This window comes from Populus alba, chromosome 10 (assembly GCF_005239225.2).
Source record: "Populus alba chromosome 10, ASM523922v2, whole genome shotgun sequence".
Taxonomy (NCBI): Eukaryota; Viridiplantae; Streptophyta; class Magnoliopsida; order Malpighiales; family Salicaceae; genus Populus; species Populus alba.
The window spans coordinates 20473912-20491275 of NC_133293.1; the positions used below are offsets into that span (position 1 = coordinate 20473912).

Below are 17364 nucleotides of genomic sequence, written 5' to 3' on the forward strand. Positions count from 1 at the left end.
ACCCAAAACACCATTTTAAAGGCCATCGTTTCAAGAAATATTAGTTGTTAGTAGGTTAAAGTACATTTTAATCCTTATTACTTTTTCATATTCCGTTTGGATCTCACGTTTAAAAATTCCTTTGATGCCTTGTTTATTTATTTAAAAGTGAATTGTTTCTGAGAAATGTTCCAAGAAAAATGATTTTCAAAAAAATAAATTTTCTTTTTATGTTTAGCTTTATCATGATAAGCTTCAAACAATTTTTCGAGCTAAATTTTATTTTTTAGTTATTAAACTCTCTAAAATATATAATTTTATAGTTTTTAATTTTCTTAGGTCTCATCTATTCATTTTAATTTATTTTTATTATATTTAGTTGTGAAATGAAAAACTACCTAGGTGGTCCCTCATCGAGGAAAGTACATTAGTATAGTTTAAAGCAAGGAAACGCAAGAATAAATTTATCTGTATCTGTGTTCGATGCATTTATTAGACAAGATTAAAAAAAAAAACCGTTTATATGACCAAATTCATGCCTGATCTCTTTTTTATGGGATAATCTTGCATAAAATATTACATTTGTACCATGTATCAAAATTATGTCCGTATCAATAATGTTCAGAAACAATCATAAATTACGAGGTGGTCTTAGAAGGTGGAGAAGAATTGAGAAAACAGTCTCTCATTAGATGTTTTTAGCATTCAATAATGTTTGCACAATCCGACAAATTGGAGAATCTAGAACTCACAACGAGAACATTTAACTATGGGAATATAAGTGGAATATCTGGATAAATACAAGGACTAAATTGCAATTTCACCCTGTGTTAGGGAGCAAGGGAAACGTCAGGGAGACGACGTGTTGGTGTTGACGATGATGCGGTGTCTCTTTTGCTTTGGATTACGGGCGGTAAGATAGAATCATAGAAGGGGTTTTGATTACGCGAGAAAGGGTCCACTGTTAGAAATGTGCACGCAAGTTGATTGTATACACAAGGGACTATTCTGTGTGTGTGTGTTCTGAAATTATCTGTTGACTTTATGGATTCATTTTGAGGGTTTTGCAAATCTAACAACTAGCGAAGAACTTGATTGTTTTGTTTGATGAATTTGTTAGGTCTCGAATGATGGTCAAGAGTCTCAAGACTTTAGTCTTTTGAGTTTTGACCAAGAAATGTGGGTCATAGTGTATACTGATCAAGTACTTTTAGATGGGAGATCATGATCGTTAGTTTATTGGAATTCTTGAAGTCAAGGTTATGAATGGTGAAGATCATTCCGGGTGCGACAATCCAAGTTATACTTGGAACAGAAGAAAGTGGGCTTGAATAAAGAAGTGGAAGGGGTAGAGATATTTTGTTGGGGAGGAACATCAAATTCGTGCTAGTAATGCTATATTTAGCTTAAATACACCGTTTGACATTGTGTTTGTATCTGTATTTCATCAAATTTTAAATTATTTTTTTTTTAAAAATTAAGTGCGGTTTGTATTTTTTAAATTGTTTTGATGTGCTGATGTCAAAAATAATTTTTAAAAAAATGAAAAAAACATCATTGTCATGTATTTCAATACGAAAAGTTATTTGAAAAACAACCGCTACCACACTGTCAAACACGCTAAATCTTTTCCAAGGTTACTCTCTAAAAAACCTCAACTACATTAGATTTTAGGACCTTGCTACCGGAACGATGGAAGAAAATCATGGAAGATGTGAAATAACATCGTGGTACATCTTGAAGATAATTCTTGACTCCTTTTTCAAGGATTTTTCAGATGTATTAAAAGAGTATTAAAAATATATTAAAATAATATATTTTTAAAAAATATATTGTTTTTAATATAGATATATATTCAAAAATAAAAAAAAATAAGTTTAAATAAATAAAAATTAAACTTTCCCAACTTCTATTTAAAATATAATACTAAATCATCACCGACAAAGAAACCATGTTGCCCTTTTCATAAGAGATCTTCCCTCTTGTATTTTTTTTTTTTTATTTGTAAGATGGATCTTCTTCTTTACCTTAACAAGGAAGGTGAATTTAACTTTGGTTATCCATAAATCAAAGTCATTTATTAATTCATTTCAGACAAATCATTTATTCTTCATATTAGTATATTCATAAAAAGGTTTTCTCTTGGATTCGAACTTGAGATAATAAAATAAGAAACAAATCTGTTTACCATCCCACAGTGCTAATCTCCTAGAGGCAACAGAGAAGTTGAAGAGAAAAAAAAAAACAAATATTTTTTAAGAATCAGCGACAAATTTTGATTCTACCATGTGGGTTTTAAAAAAAAACAGCAAGATCAGAGATGTTTATGGATGTTCATTGTCGACATTGCAACACTTTGTAGACAATATCAATGCCATTACATTGTCGTGAACTAGTTTTATATTAATATCAGCAAAGAAAATTGCAGCTATATATCTCTGAATCACTAGCAATTTTATATAGTATCATGAAAAATTTGGAAGGAATTGCCTAACTTGCAAAGGTGTGCATCATTCTCCATGCGATGCCAATGCTATCAAGAACTGAATGAATGGCTTTCACAGTGAATATGCATCATTTTAGCATTGTAGTCGAACAACTCTTTTAAAATATTTGTTTTTTTTCTTTTTAAAAAGCTTCAAATTAATTTTTTTTTTATTGTTTTAATATGCTCTAAATACGCGAGATGTTTGCTACCAACGAAAGTAAAATTACATCTGGGATCTGTAATCCAGGTGAGGATAAGCAGGAAATGAAAATTCCTTGCTAGTCTAATTTGAAATCAATTTCAGGTACATGGCTTTCCATATCAGATTCTACATGGAAGAATCAGTTTCAAGAAATCAGGCTGCCTTTTAGGGTTGTCAAAAATCTTTGTATTCTTAACCTTCTATAGGCTCCGTTACAGTAGAATTAAAACACTGTCATCGATTATTTAATCAAAGAGGCCTTCATCATGCCATATATCAACTAAAAAATCTACCATCTCCTGCAAAATTCAACAATCAATTGAATTGTGATCAACAACTGCTTGAGAAAATAAGCGTAAAACTAAGTGGAATGTTCTGAATGATCTCAAAGAATCACCAGTCCAAAATCTCTAACCATGATCTTTCCTGCACATGCTCATGCACACCATGACTAAAAGAAGATTCAAAACCTATAAACAACAAAACTCATCTAGTGTAAGTATGTTTGTCAGAAGAGAGCTTACTGGTAAAGGGATTGGCTCAGAGAAGGGCTCGTGAGTTGAGAGCAAATCTTCATAGGTTGTTGACCAGCTGCCAGAAAAAAAATTCTGCTGTTATGTTTCATCTACCAGCATGTGTGGCTCCAAGGATGCAATGTTTGATCCACCATCTCATGTGAAAAATGCTCAAGGATAGTATTTCTTATATTCTCTCATATTGGTTCACACTTAGGTAGGACCATAAGCGGTAATGATCACTAATTTGAGTAGGTACAAGAAAAAAAATTAATAAACAATATCATAATGTCATGAACCAACATAATATACAAACAAATTGGGAAGACATTAGCGCAGTAGTTAAGGGGAAAAATAACAACAGAGACCACACATGATAACATGAGTCATCAGAATACACAAACTAACTAGGAAGCCTGAACTTTCTCTTGGCGGTGTGGCCAGTGTAATGTTGTTAGTCCTACTTATGAAGCCACTTACTAAAAATTCTTTTCTTTTCTTTTTCATATAGGTTTAGGAAGGATCAAAATAATCCATCAACTCCCTACTTAACTAAGTTGGTACATGCATTTATTCTTGGCTGAGGGCAGCAGCCAGCAAAATGCATGTCCAACAATTCATCACACTCTCCAAACCTTTTAGTAGTCTCCATTAACCCTGGTAGGGAAGTGCAATTGTTATTCTTATTCTTTCCCTATTAAATGACGAGAAAAGTTTTACTTCATGCACCTATGAAAACACCATATATGAAATTATTCAGACTAAAGAGCTTCAAGGCTTATAGATGTTAAAATCTCTTGGCCGCATGAATAGAGCCCATAGCATTCAAGAAGCTTTAATGATTACCTTATAATTGGGTCCTTAATCATTCTTTCTGGCTGTTGAGATTGATCTCCAGTCCACTTTCTTCTGCTCTCATGCCATGCAATTGCAGCTAGACAGTTAATTTGGACAGGTTATGCTCATAGAAAAGAATATTATGCAATGAAAGAAACAGGTAAGGACAAATATGAATAGACAAAGAAACCTATATGACACATCGATTTAGAAGGGAATACCAAAAGTTTCCAGGCATTATGTTGCGCAGAACATAGTCAATAGTATTTACTCAGATTACTCCGTGATAGTCAAGGTTGGAGAAATAAACTTCTTTAGTCGTTCTCCTTAAGAAGCACAGATTCTCAATTGGCATCATGTGTATAGTTTACATAGCAAAAGAAATCTCCAACACCACTTCTAATTAAAAATATGTTACCATGCAAAAGTGATTCCCAACTCTGAAAAAAGGAAGTATAAAAACTCACATATACAAGAACCCTAAAAACCTGCAGATGTAAGACTATATAAAAAACTTGTGTCAAGCAAAATCACCAAGTGAGTTGTTTTGATGAAGATATGCTAGGCAGGAGATGAATCTAGTGAAATTGCTGACATTTATTACTAAGGCAAGAGACTCACCATGATTGATGAACACAGAAGCACTCTTCTCTTTTTCTGTGTGCTCATGTTCTCCATTGGTAGATGTAGAATGCTCTAACGGTTGCTTCTCATTTGAATGGGAGCGTACAGGATTTACGTCCATTGGATTTAAACTGAATGAGCATTCCCTACAGCACTAACAGAACAACTGTTGACTAGTAGTCCCTTTAAAAAATTCCTTCAGGGATTTATCAGAAGATATAGCTACTTGGAATGATGCACGGCTTCCAGAACAACTGCTTAGCATAAAAAAAGTCCTTCTGTGTGATTGGCAAATCAAAAAAGAAAGGAAACAGTAAGGAAATACGAGTCAGAATGTCACTTGAATACCATGTGGCATGCTGGAAAAAAGTAACCACATTCTTCACGCTGGACTAAATATTAAACTACAGCCAATTTTTCCATTAATCATATTTCTCTTCTTTCTGCAAAATCAATAATCTGTTAAATTTTTCTTTAAATTAATCAATAAAAGTTCCAGAGTCCACTCATGTTAACACAACAGAAGTCCCACCGTAGAAAAGCAGATGCCTTGGTCTAATCAGTATCCATATCCATCCTCTATCCTTCTTTCTAACATAAGATTCCTTGCGGGCACATAACATGTAAAGCGTTGCTTAAACCAAAGACATCATTGTTTGTCAGGCATCATTAGAGATGTTCTTTTCATCTAAATTCACAACAAAATTTTATTCTCACAGTCAACACAAATTCAGATCTGTTGCAAAAGTATCAGCTTTTCCAAATATAAACCCACAAAATGGAATCACCATATATTTACATTTAGCTCTTCACATCCCCACCAAGCCACTACGAAAAAACAAGACAAAAGACCAACCTTTCCACAGCACAATTCACTAAGTTGGGCGCCAAATATTCAACTCAAATTCCACCATGCTACTATGCAATTCCTCGTTCTACAAATCAAATAATCTTTAACACAATAGATTACAAGAACCGCATCATTCAATTAACTAACTTTCGCATTCTTAAAGCCAGTCTTCTTTTGCTCATCACATTAGCCACAGTTTCCCTACTTTTACACTGCTCTTCCTGTTTTCTTCTTGTTTTTTTTTTTTTTTTTTTTTTTTTTAAAAAAAAAAAGCAAAGATACTGTATCCAATAGGTGCTCAAAATGTGAAAACAAATCAAGCAGACCGTACAAAACAGACACAAGACTTGAAAAAACAAACCCCATGAGCTCAAAACCATATCCAGAACCCAAAAACATGTCCCAGATTTAACAAAGCATGCATTTAGCCATTCTTTTTTTCTTTTTTTGTTAGAAATAACAAACCCATTATGGTTTAAAAACGTAATCTTGAGCAAAAAGAAATCGAAAACCCAAAAAAGAATTGCACCAAGAAAGAAAGAAAGAAAAGGTTGGGCCATACCTCGCTGCAGATTCTTTACAAACGCATTGGATTCTTTTAGTGTTGAATCTAAAGTGTTTATTTTAGAGAGGGAGAAAGAGAGGGGGGAGGAAATTAGGAGAACGCTCGGTTTTGACTTCTGATAGTTGTTGGCTCATGGTATGGTAATAATAATATAATAATCTTTATATTAAAAGTTGAAGTCATTTTCTCCGGCTCAGACTGTTCGAGGAATAACTATAATATTTAAAAATATTTTTTTATATATTTTTTTTCATTTTATATCCGTCTCGCGTACTGGTAATTAATCCTAAAACACACTAAAATTTCTCTCTCTAGTATACATTATCCTTTTGCTTTAATTTTTTTCTAACAAATATAAATATTTCCAGATCATCTTTCCTATTAAAAATTTAAGACTAAATGTGACTTGGATTATCTATATCTCGATTAAAGTTTTTTATTTAATATTTAATGCAATCTTATTCTTACCTTAATTTTAAACCCTGATGGGTAAAAAATGTCTTTTTAATATCTCTGTCCAGCTGACGTGGATTTGATTTGGAATATTTGGAGTGGATGAGCTAAATTGTCTTTGTACCATAGTGACTGATATGCCCTTCACCTACTGCTCAATCCGATGAAAGGTGTATAATCAATGGGTGTCTTCGTCATTTCAAACTTGTACCCATCCATGCCGTATTTTACTCTATCTGCCCTTTGCTCGCAAATCTGTCGTCTAGATTTAGGACAAGGAGGTTTGAACTTGAAACCTAGTTTTTGGTGAGGAGTCACGGTATAGTGGGGATTAATACCTAAGCAATTTCAGCAAAAAGTTCATTGCATGAGAAATTAATTGGATCTCGAAACTTATTATGTTCAGTGAGTGTTTGTTTTTCCCTCGAAACAGCTTGTTTGTTAAAGTAGTTTTTAAATTGATTTTCATATAAAAAATATTAAATTTGTATTTTTAGATAATTTTTTTAATTTTAATGTATTGATGCTTAAAATTAAAAAAACTAAATTAAAAAAATTATTTTAATATATTTTTAACTGAAAATAATTTTTAAAATGTATTCTACAACATAATATCAAATACTTGAATATGGTATGTTTGGGAACATGGTGCAACCCATGTTTTAAAAAAATTTAATTTTTTTTTACTTTCACATCATTTTTGGCGTGTTAATATTAAAAATAATTTTATAAAAAAATAATATATTTTAAATATATTTCTAGATAAAAAAACACTTTAAATCGTTACCGTTATCACAATCTCGAACCGGTTTAAAAGTAGAGTTTGAAGTATAACTTATTTTATATTTAACTATATTTTAATTTTTGTTGCAGTTTTAACTATCTATATCATTTATTAGTATTTTTTTTTTATTTGAAGAAAGGGTATTTTAGAATCTAACTTAATTGTTGATTAAAATTAAGTTTTTCTATACAAAATTTATCTTAAATATTAGTTTTAAGATTTAAAATTAAAAAATCAAGAAAGAAAAAAGTAAAATTCCCTCACCACCAATGAATTGAAAATGTACACTTTATTAGTACCTTCACCGACAAGCAACCCTATCAAATTGAATCGAGTTACTGTGTTTATTAGATTTCCAGGACTAAAGAAGGTTATCTTAATTTCTCCTTTTGCTTGAACAAACCATCACCCCTAAGTAACAGTGCTTTGATGCCACATTCACTCACCATCCCACGGGGTCAAAACTCTTTTGAAATTAGTATATAAATTCTATCTGGAACTACTTCCAATAAACCGACCTTAGCTCAGTTGGTAGAGCGGAGGACTGTAGTGGTATCTGTAATCCTTAGGTCGCTGGTTCGAATCCGGCAGGTCGGATCTTTTTCCTCCTCAAAAACTTCCCTCATTTTTGACCCATCAAAATTTCGACGATTTGAAAATATTTTCCTTTCTTTCTTTTTTCGATTTTCCTTGAAAATTCCTTAAATTACACTTTACAAAAGATTAAAATCCTTGAAAAAATTACATTTGGCTAGATATGAAGGATAGATTACCAGGAGAATATCTGATACTCATGGGAGGACCAAAACTTAAAATGCTGACATTTCCAGACCATGCATGCATTTTCTTCCCCTGCTCTGTCCTGAACCCCTCCTCGGCACGTGACCATAAGCAACATCTTGTTTTATGAACAATACATATCTAGTATCGGGTTTTGCAGAAAAGGTACAAGTTTTATCTTTCTAAATGTTCATGTGCCCTGGTTAGAAGATGCTTAACATCAACGATCAAGTGATGATGCGGTTCCAGGTTCTACAGGCAAACAACAGGAAACAATTCTCCATCACTTCACTGCTCACTGCAAGAGTAATACGCAGCCTGACACCGCAAAGCAATGAAAAAAGCTATTGAATTAAAACAAAATGAAACTTGAAAAGAAAGAAACACAAATTTCTGCCAGATAACTCCTCGTGAATGGAAGGTTTCATCTCTTCCATTAAATAAATTACAAACATCAAGAAGAACAAGTACGCCAGAACAAAAACGGTTGCCTGCTAAATTCTGAATGTCTATAGCCGCAGGTCATTTCACACTCAGAACTCACATTTGAACTGTTGGGAATGAATAAAAGAATATCACAGAGGCAATGATGCATTGCTGCCCGTCTTCATCTTCAAAAGAGAACCTTCTTTGATATGATGCTGATTAGTCAAAGTGAACATATCGTGATCTGTATAATGGCAGATGACAGGTGGTGATTGTAACTGCCTCAGATTATTCCCGTAAAGGGTTATCAATGCGCGCGATGAAAAAAATATTGTGAATGTACAGTGTTGTGTAAGAAAGCTCCGGAATCATCTTCTTCGTCGCCACCAGTCTGGAACTTTCATTCGCCTATTTCTAGGTACAGCAAGTTGAACCCCTGGAAGCTTGCGCTTTACCTGTTTCCATAACATGTTGACTGCATCTTCTTTCATTAGGGGGGTACTGGAATTCAAAGTGATGGGAGATCTTCTTAAACTGCCTCCACATTTTAATCCATCTGTCCTTTGGAAATTGCCGGAGCTGATTAACCATGTAGTCTGGTTGTATTGCCTCGTTTATAGAGAAGAAAATTTAGAATTGGCTGTAGTCAATCTCATCCTTACAGGGGAGCTCGATTTGATCACCCATGATGATTGGAACACAGTGGCTAACAATAGCATCGAAAAGCCTTTAGTGGATGAACGAGGAAGGAGTCTCTCCAGCAATGAGTGTAGACAGAACTTTGATGAACGCATCCCTTTAGTTGACTGGTATTTCATGAATGAAAATGAATGAGAAATAAAAATTACAGAAATTACTTGGATAAGAAATCAAATGACTCGGGGCTACCTTGTATTGAGAAAATGACACCAATGGCACTCTCTCTAAAAGGAGATTCTAGAGAATGATCTTCCATTTAAAACGCCCAAATGTATTGGGAGATTCTGTTGTTCATTAAGGGCCAGAGGCTATTAAACATGATATAACATGGCACATTCAATCTGGTGATTGAATTTCATCTGACAATAAATAGTTGCAAAAGCACGTCATAATGTCAAGAGAACCATATTGTAACGGGAAAGGAAAAGGTACTTGTCAGCCCCGGATCCAAAACCCTAACCGCCTCCCTCTCCTCTCCCTCTCCACCACTACCCAAAAGCGAAGCCATCAACCAGTATTCCACACTATGCTAACCCCCCCGCATTCACCGACCACAGTGGCAACTACTCTCCGCTGTATTGACAGGCGAGTCATCTCCTCCCTCCTCCCTCCTCTCCATCATTCAGATGTTGAATCGACGTGGAAGATCGTACATGTAGACTTCGAGAGGAGCAAATGGAGAGGATTGTGTGTGGGCGAGTGTACAGGAGAAGTGGTGGGCTCCATCTGATGGGGGGGGAAAGTATGATCTGGTATCAACGGTTCCGATGAAGAGGGAGAAAGTAATTAAGATAAGGATGATGAATGTTAATGAAATAATTGCTTTTCCATACAATTTGGAAGACTTAAAAAAAACAAAACAAAAAAATTAATTTCTAACAGAGAGAAAGTTCATAGCTGAGTGGATCTCAGTGGAAAGGAAATGGGGACTTCAGTGAGAGTTTGAGGGCAAGAGAGAGAGTTTATAAATTAATTAGCTTCCATAAATGCACTATCTCATTTAACAAGTGAATTTCAGTAAAGTATTTACGTATGTCCTAATTTAAATTAATGTAAGAATAAGAAAGAGAGAGTCGTGTGCTACAGGGGAAAGAAGAAGAATACAATTGATAAATTTGCCCATCATCTCTCCTTCCATTTTTAAAACTTCTCCGTGAGATGGAAATGCATCGTTTTTTCATGTTAAATCCCATACCAGATTCATTTAAAAAAACAAAAGAAGAAAATCATAAGGGAAGAAGCAAATGAGCTCTGAATCATAGTTATAAAATTCAATCCAAAACTCGAATTGTGAATTAGATGAGTCAACTCTCGGGACAAAAATCAACCAACAAATATTTCTAATTTTTTAAATGAAATAACATCAATTTAATTAAAAAAAAAATAAATCAATGGATTGCATAGCAGGATTGGACCGAGTTTTATAAATATGCTAGAAACACCTGAAATACTAAACAAGTAGTCCCTTCACAAAACAAAACCAAAAGCCACTTGCTTGAATCCCAGGATACATTCAAGCACAATTGCAATGTGCACTTGTTCTAATTCTGCTAATCTCTCCCACCAAATGTTTTTCTAAGATGTATGTATCCCTTCTAGTATAATATACACATCATGTACAATCTAACTGGCTATCTATTTACAAGAACATCGCATATGCTTGAATATACTTAGATTCACTACTCTTGTATCTTGTGACTCATCGAGAAAATTGTAAACAGAGACGTCGAAAGTGCTCCAAAAGTCTCTACCTGATCATTGAAAAAGGTAGCATAAGATAAACAGAGTCCGTGAACTATGCCCCTCAGATTACAAAGCTGCAGCAGTTGTGTAGGTTACCATCAGATAAACATACCTCTTTTGTAACAGTTCCGCAGAAAAAAGTTGCAGTTTGTCTTCGCTCACAGAGCCAAGTATACCTGTGTCCTGGTTATGCGCATACTTCACATCAAGGATGGGGTGATGATGTGGTTTAAGATTCTGGGTCACATTGAAACTTGGTAATTCCTTCAACCTCAATCCTCGGGTTGCTTCATCTCCATAGGCAAACAAGGGGAAGCAATTCTGCATGTTTATAATCGCAGTCCTTGCCATTTGACCATTGCTTAAATAGGCAGATGTAGATCCCAAGTTACGATAATGGCTATCAGCTATTCTCTTTACAAGAAGTTGAGAACACAGCGTGGCTGATCCTGGAAAAGGGGATGAATCTGGATCTATACATTGGGAATTAACCGTGGCATTTGATTTCTTGGATTTGGGATGATATGAAGCAACAATGTCATCGCTTAATGGACCATAAGCAAGTGAAGTGCAAATCCCTTGATTTTCAAATCCAGGAACCAGAAATGGCCTTCAGCAAAAGTAAAGGCAAGTCAGGAATAGCCATCCAAATTATTTATGAAAATGAAGTTCAAGTTGACTACCTTTTTCCAGCATCAGTGTTCCAGACGCATGGTCCCAAAGAGGAAGCTGTAAGCAGTTTCTGAGAATTGGAACCAAGAACAGGGTTTTGTGCAAGGGGGTACATAGTGTGAATTGGCCCGGGCACTGGTCCAACCATGGACTGCAGAGGATTCAGGGTCCCGCGCATGTCAAATACTAAAAGCATACCATTCTGCAAATTAAAAATAAAAAAATGATAACATTGAAGCAGTTGTAGAACGTCAAATAACTGAAATATCTGATGGACGGCTACCAAGTGGAAGAGAAAACAGAGAGAAGAGAAGGGCTTCATCTGATGACTCAAGGCTGGAATCCTAACAAAATTTAAGAAGTGGAGGAGCATGGTGCCATCTAACTTTTCACTCTCTCAATAATATCAAGCAATAAAACTAAGAATATGGTAATCTTTCGAATATTGTGAATTACATCACTAAAATATATGGAATGCTATACACAATTAGGTATCAAACCTGTAAGCCAGCATACACGTAATGAGGGCTGTTTAGATCCCATGAACATGACCAAGCTGGGACCTGGAAAGACAACTTGTAGGGTTAGGAATATCCAGAAAGGTTAAATTGGGAAAATTTAAATAGTCAAGGAAGCCAAACCCTTAGATTATAGGTCACGACAATATTGTTGCTTTCCATGCTAAAACAAAAAAGAGCTCGAGTTCAATTAGTTGCAATAAAGAAGTCCAAAAAATGAACTCAATGAACAAAAGGACACAATAATTCACCTAAGTATTGATAATTTCTTCCCAAGTGAAGCCAAAAGGGCGAGTCTACCACAACGAGAAATTTGTATATCCTTGACAGCTTTGGTGCTAGGAGGAAGCTGTATATCTTCATTTTCACGAGGATTAATCAAGTTAATCTGTAAAAAAAAAAACCTTGAACCCATCAAACCTCAAACAGTATAAATCAGATGTGTGTGAATGTTACTAGACTCAGGTTTGTTCTCCCTGTTCAACCAAGAAGTTTACCTTGTTGAGCATATGCATCCCACCCATCCCAGCAATTCTTCGAGCGAGAATCAGATTTTGATAAGAGAAGTCCATGGCAAACAGCCTTCCACCTTCTATGGCCAGCTCATGCTGTCAAGGTTAGCAACTATTCAACAAAAGAAACAACTTGAAACATAACACTAAGAGAAACCATGGGATTTAAAAGACCACAACCATGTATGGGAGAAAAGAACATATTAAGTGAACATATTCAACAAAATGGGGGGAAACTTGATGGGCTGATATTGTAAAAGTCTATCAGACAACATTCCAATTCTTTCTTGTCATATATAATGTTCAAACATTATCTAGGAACACACGATCACCATTGCATTATAAACTCTTAATTAGCCTTTCATACTAACAGTCTAACACTCAAATGAAAAAAATTAACTCCAGACCTGTAATTTAAAGTTGCAATGGAGGAGTTGTTTGGAAAAATATGAGCCGAAGGAAAATCCTGCATTATCGAATAACAGCAATTAAAATCAACCTCTAATTCTGTCATGTTGTCACACACTAGAATATCAGATTCATTGAAGAATCGCAGATTTCTTCCAGATCAGTAAAACACACATACAATTTGTTTGTAAATATTAAGGAATAGGAAGGTTGCATTATTTCACAAGAATGATTCAATTCACAATGCTTAGGAAACCTTCTACAACTAAAGATGGTAAAAACCAGATATCAAGAAGGTAATATATATGTGTATCTGCTTTGGAGGCTAACAAGTTGTAAAATGCTTGGGAGAAATCATACAATTAGACTGAAAAATGAATCTTTACTTTTTGTAATCCACGTTTTAAGTTTTTTAAATCCACGTTTTACTAGTAAGTCTTTTACTGGTTGTACATAATCATCTGCATTTTCACAACTCCTAATGTATATTTTTGAATTGTCATGCAATTTTAACTACATAACTCAGCCGTGTCTCCTATTACTTAGCAACAAGCTTCCATATGAATGTGCTTATCAGGCAATGGATTAGTCAATCAAAACACTCAATATAAAGATGAACTGCACAAAAAGATATGAAATCTTAGTTTGATTGAACAAGGAAGCCAACAGAGATGAAAATGAAAAATATATGAACTGCAATCATATTCATTAAGTTAATCATGCAGAGAGATTACCAGATTGTACACCCTGAGCTTCTTTTGCATTAAAGAATTGATGAGGTTTACTTCCCATCTGCTCAAATGATGTGTTCTCTGTACAAGCTGGTTTCTGGAAAACCAAAATCAAGCCAGTTAGGACAGAAAAGGGGAGAATGAGAAAAGCCTTATAAGAAACCAAGACAAGCTACTATGTAAGGATACAGCATGCTCGAATCAGAAAAAGTTTGATGCATCAAGAGAGCATGGCTGCTAGGAGAAAGTTATTGATACTTTTAAAAGAAAGTAGATCATTAAGAAACTCAATACCATAATAAGTAGGAAACAACAGTGTGATGCACCCAGGAAATTAAGATAGGAAAGAGATAACACGGCGTTATTACTTTTAGTATCATAAAAAGTAACTGATTTTTAAGACATTGGAGCATTCAGGACTTAAGCCACGAGAATTAGATCCAGGAATTAAAAATCACAGTTAAAGATTTCAATTGGAAGACAAAACAAGATTCTCTCAATGACTAGAGGCCCATAACCATAACTGACTCTTTATCGACTATCTAACTACCCCATACTCTTTAGAAATATCTCTACAATTTCTGAAATTCTGATTAAAAAGATTAAGCAGTATGCCATCAAAGTAGATCATACTTCCTTGAGGTTGCGTAATAACTTGAGCAAATTATCTTGTATCTCGAGCAAGTTATCTTGTATATCAAGCAAATCAGATTTCTGCATATAAAAGAGGGGAAATTATAGAATATTAGTTGCTGTTCTTGTAACAGACAAACTAGAACAAACATCCAAAAACAAAATAGAGTATTTTGTATATCATAACTATCGTCATTAATTATCTTACCTCTGTCTTAAGGGAGCCAATTTCATCCTCAAGAGATTCAACTTTCTGCAAGATAAATCTTTATTTAGTTTATATTTCTACATATTTACACAGAAAAAAATGTCATTCCCAAAAGACAATGCCCGAGTACAACCTTTTGTAACCCTTCATCAATAACTACCACTGGTGTTGTATATAGCTTTCTAATATCCTTGAATTCGCACTTTGCATTGCATTGAGGACACTACGAAGAAGAAATGCACCAATGGATCAAGAAAGAGATAAATGACAGCTTCTATAAACTTTTCAGTAGATGACAGGAGTATACCTTCGTAGTAGGCACCGGTCGTTGAAGCCACTTACTAATGCAAGAAAAACCGTACAAATGTCCACAAGGAAGGCAGCTGCCACATTTAATCATTTAAGTTAGATGATTGGGCAAAATACATTGAGCAACAATCAAAATAAACTATAAAATAAAGTTGAAAAACTAAAAATATGAACCCATTTTTCAAGATAACAACATAATTTAGCATTCATCACAATTATCTGCAGTTTAATTGCTTTATATACCACATATTTGAAACAAAGTTCACATTCCAAGAAAACCCAGAAATTAATCATCTTCAGTTGACAATCATTAATCATAAATTCAAGAACATGGTCACTGATTACTTTGTGCATTATTATCGGGGGGGGGGGGACTTCACAAATTTTGATCACCAATCATTAATAAAAGGCTTAAAGAACAACCCTTGTAAAATCATGATCAGTTACTTTTTCTAACCTGACTTGATGGTCACCTTCAGACCTCCAAGGCTCCATACAAATAGCACAATTCAATCCATCCAAATCATATGCCTTCACTATATCTTCTCTTCTCTTTGCTTCTTCAACAGTACGCTCATTCTCTTTCCTTGTTAAAGAAAACCCATCTCCCTCTTCTATTCTTCTTTCATTGCTTCCTCTTTCTCCTCCTCCTTCTACAGATTCACTGTCAATCACCATCGGAGTACTCTGATCACCATCACCATAAGTGGTTGATGATCTGGAAGAACGAAACATAAATGGAACTTCTCTTCCACCTTGTTCTTGTGGTCGAATTTCTATACGTAAGGACGCTAACATTGTACCGATGTTTTCTTGTCTGTTTGTTGAACCAAAAGATAAGTAACTGTTGCCATGGCCGTTGTCAGCCATGGCTAGACAAGAAAGAGAGACAGGACTTGGGTGGTTTTTTTTCCTTACATGTTTATTGGAGAGAGGCTCTTCTTATATATGACTCGAGTTACCTGACTTAACTTTGACTCTGGGTTTGTCAATTGGTCAAACTTGAGTCGGGTTTCTGAGAATTTATTCACCGTTGGATCATCATAAGTTCTTAAGATTTGACGGTGCCTGTTTAGATTTTGACAAGTGGGGTGACCTGTAAAGAGCTGAAGGGTACAGTAGTTTTCCTCGCGTTCGACTTATTAATGAAAAAGAAAAGGTCGTGGGATTCCGGTGCCTTTGTCATGTTGAGACTCAAACTAGGGATGACCTCAAATTAGTATCCAATCTAAAAGCTTTTTTTGAATTTGATCCCCAACCTGTGTTTTATGTAATCTGGTCCCCAATCTTAACCTTAATTTGATCCTTCCCTCGACCAATATGCCTAAATTTGCCTACTGGCTGGGTACCAAATTGAGAAAAGGCTCAGGCACATTTGTTGGTGGAAGGGTCAAATTGTGAAATCTTTTGTAGATTAGGGATCCAATTGAGATTGTGGATTCAATTAAGGAGACGCCCCCAATTTATCACAAACTTTGTTATGCTAGGATTAACAAGAACAGGGAAAAAAAAAAAAAAAAGGGAGAAAAAACATAACTGATAATTGCACGCTCCGGTATTTTTCTAGCTTGAGAAGAAAATTTCTTATAAAATTAAGAATGTTAATGAATATTTATGATTTTAGTTTCTATTATGTTTATTATTTATTGAATAAGAATTAAAAATATATATTCTATTTATGATTTTGAATATTCATTCAATTACTTAATATCCACGTATTATTTATAATTAAACATAAAATAAATTAATATACACAAACGCTGTAGTAGTGCACGAACAGAATAAAATTGTAATAATCGCCATTCCTAAATCAGATTGTCATAAACCACATGGATAGCTCTTAGCTGGCTTGTCCTAACTTATATGGCCTGGGTTCTGGTAGCATAATGGGCTTCCGAATTTCTTGGACTTCTTTTATTTTTCCACAACAAAGCGAGTTCACATCTCATAAGGCCCAACTCCAGAATTTACAGCTCATCTGCCCAAGATAATATATCTGGTCCAAAAGATAATTTATTTATTTGTTTGTTTATTTAGACAGGTACGTAGTTTTACACATTTGCAAACTAACAATCTCTGTTTCTTCTCCATGATATCTTTAATAAATATTTTGCTCACGTTTTCTGATTTCTTAAAACGAGCATTAATTAATCTGCGCTTTATTTCTTTTTTCTTTTTTTTTATCAGGGATTGACTTGTGCTCTTAATTTTTAACAATATATTTCATATTGTTGACTACTTAAACCGTGTAATAAAGGTTCATTATATTAATTAAACAAAGCATTCCTTGTTTACTAGTACTATACGTGTGAATTCAGGAACGAGAACCATGCTTTGCCTAACTATTGTACTACTCTAGTTATTGAACACCGTACCTCAACAATGTACTCTCTCTCTCTCTCTCTCTCTCTCTCTCTCTATATATATA

The 17364-nt window shown here is 34.5% G+C and overlaps 2 protein-coding genes and 1 non-coding gene across 9 annotated transcripts; 1 reads left to right on the forward strand and 2 right to left on the reverse strand.

Annotated features, from left to right (window-relative positions):
• Nucleotides 1-2681: 2681 nt before the first annotated feature.
• Nucleotides 2682-6214, reverse strand: LOC118060036 (uncharacterized). 6 transcript variants are annotated; one of them, XM_073411752.1, is made up of 6 exons: nt 6058-6200; nt 4994-5333; nt 4643-4899; nt 4031-4118; nt 3194-3260; nt 2682-2968 (listed from the first exon to the last, which is right to left on the reverse strand). In XM_073411752.1, exons 3-6 carry the CDS (start codon nt 4764-4766, stop codon nt 2915-2917), a joined length of 333 nt encoding a protein of 110 aa, XP_073267853.1. In that variant the 5' UTR covers nt 4767-4899; nt 4994-5333; nt 6058-6200; the 3' UTR covers nt 2682-2914. The 6 variants fall into 6 exon arrangements, with proteins under 6 accessions (XP_073267853.1, XP_034929017.1, XP_073267852.1 ...); XM_035073126.2 differs by having other exon boundaries at nt 4994-5088; nt 6058-6199; XM_073411751.1 differs by having other exon boundaries at nt 4994-5580; nt 6058-6199.
• A 1596-nt stretch (nt 6215-7810) lies between these two features.
• TRNAY-GUA (transfer RNA tyrosine (anticodon GUA)) lies at nt 7811-7894 on the forward strand. Its single transcript is given in 2 exon segments — nt 7811-7847; nt 7859-7894. It is a non-coding gene; the product is annotated as a tRNA-Tyr (tRNA).
• Nucleotides 7895-10578: 2684 nt separating this feature from the next.
• LOC118059821 (uncharacterized) lies at nt 10579-15848 on the reverse strand. 2 transcript variants are annotated; one of them, XM_073412187.1, is made up of 14 exons: nt 15394-15848; nt 14935-15010; nt 14761-14850; nt 14628-14672; nt 14420-14500; nt 13790-13883; nt 13055-13113; nt 12633-12743; nt 12387-12523; nt 12259-12298; nt 12118-12180; nt 11629-11819; nt 11054-11555; nt 10579-10949 (listed from the first exon to the last, which is right to left on the reverse strand). In XM_073412187.1, the coding sequence occupies exons 1-14, from the start codon at nt 15804-15806 to the stop codon at nt 10902-10904; spliced, it is 1950 nt and encodes a 649-aa protein (XP_073268288.1). In that variant the 5' UTR covers nt 15807-15848; the 3' UTR covers nt 10579-10901. The 2 variants fall into 2 exon arrangements, with proteins under 2 accessions (XP_073268288.1, XP_034928676.1); XM_035072785.2 differs by having other exon boundaries at nt 10579-10953; nt 11058-11555; nt 15394-15847.
• Between the last annotated feature and the right edge of the window lie 1516 nt (nt 15849-17364).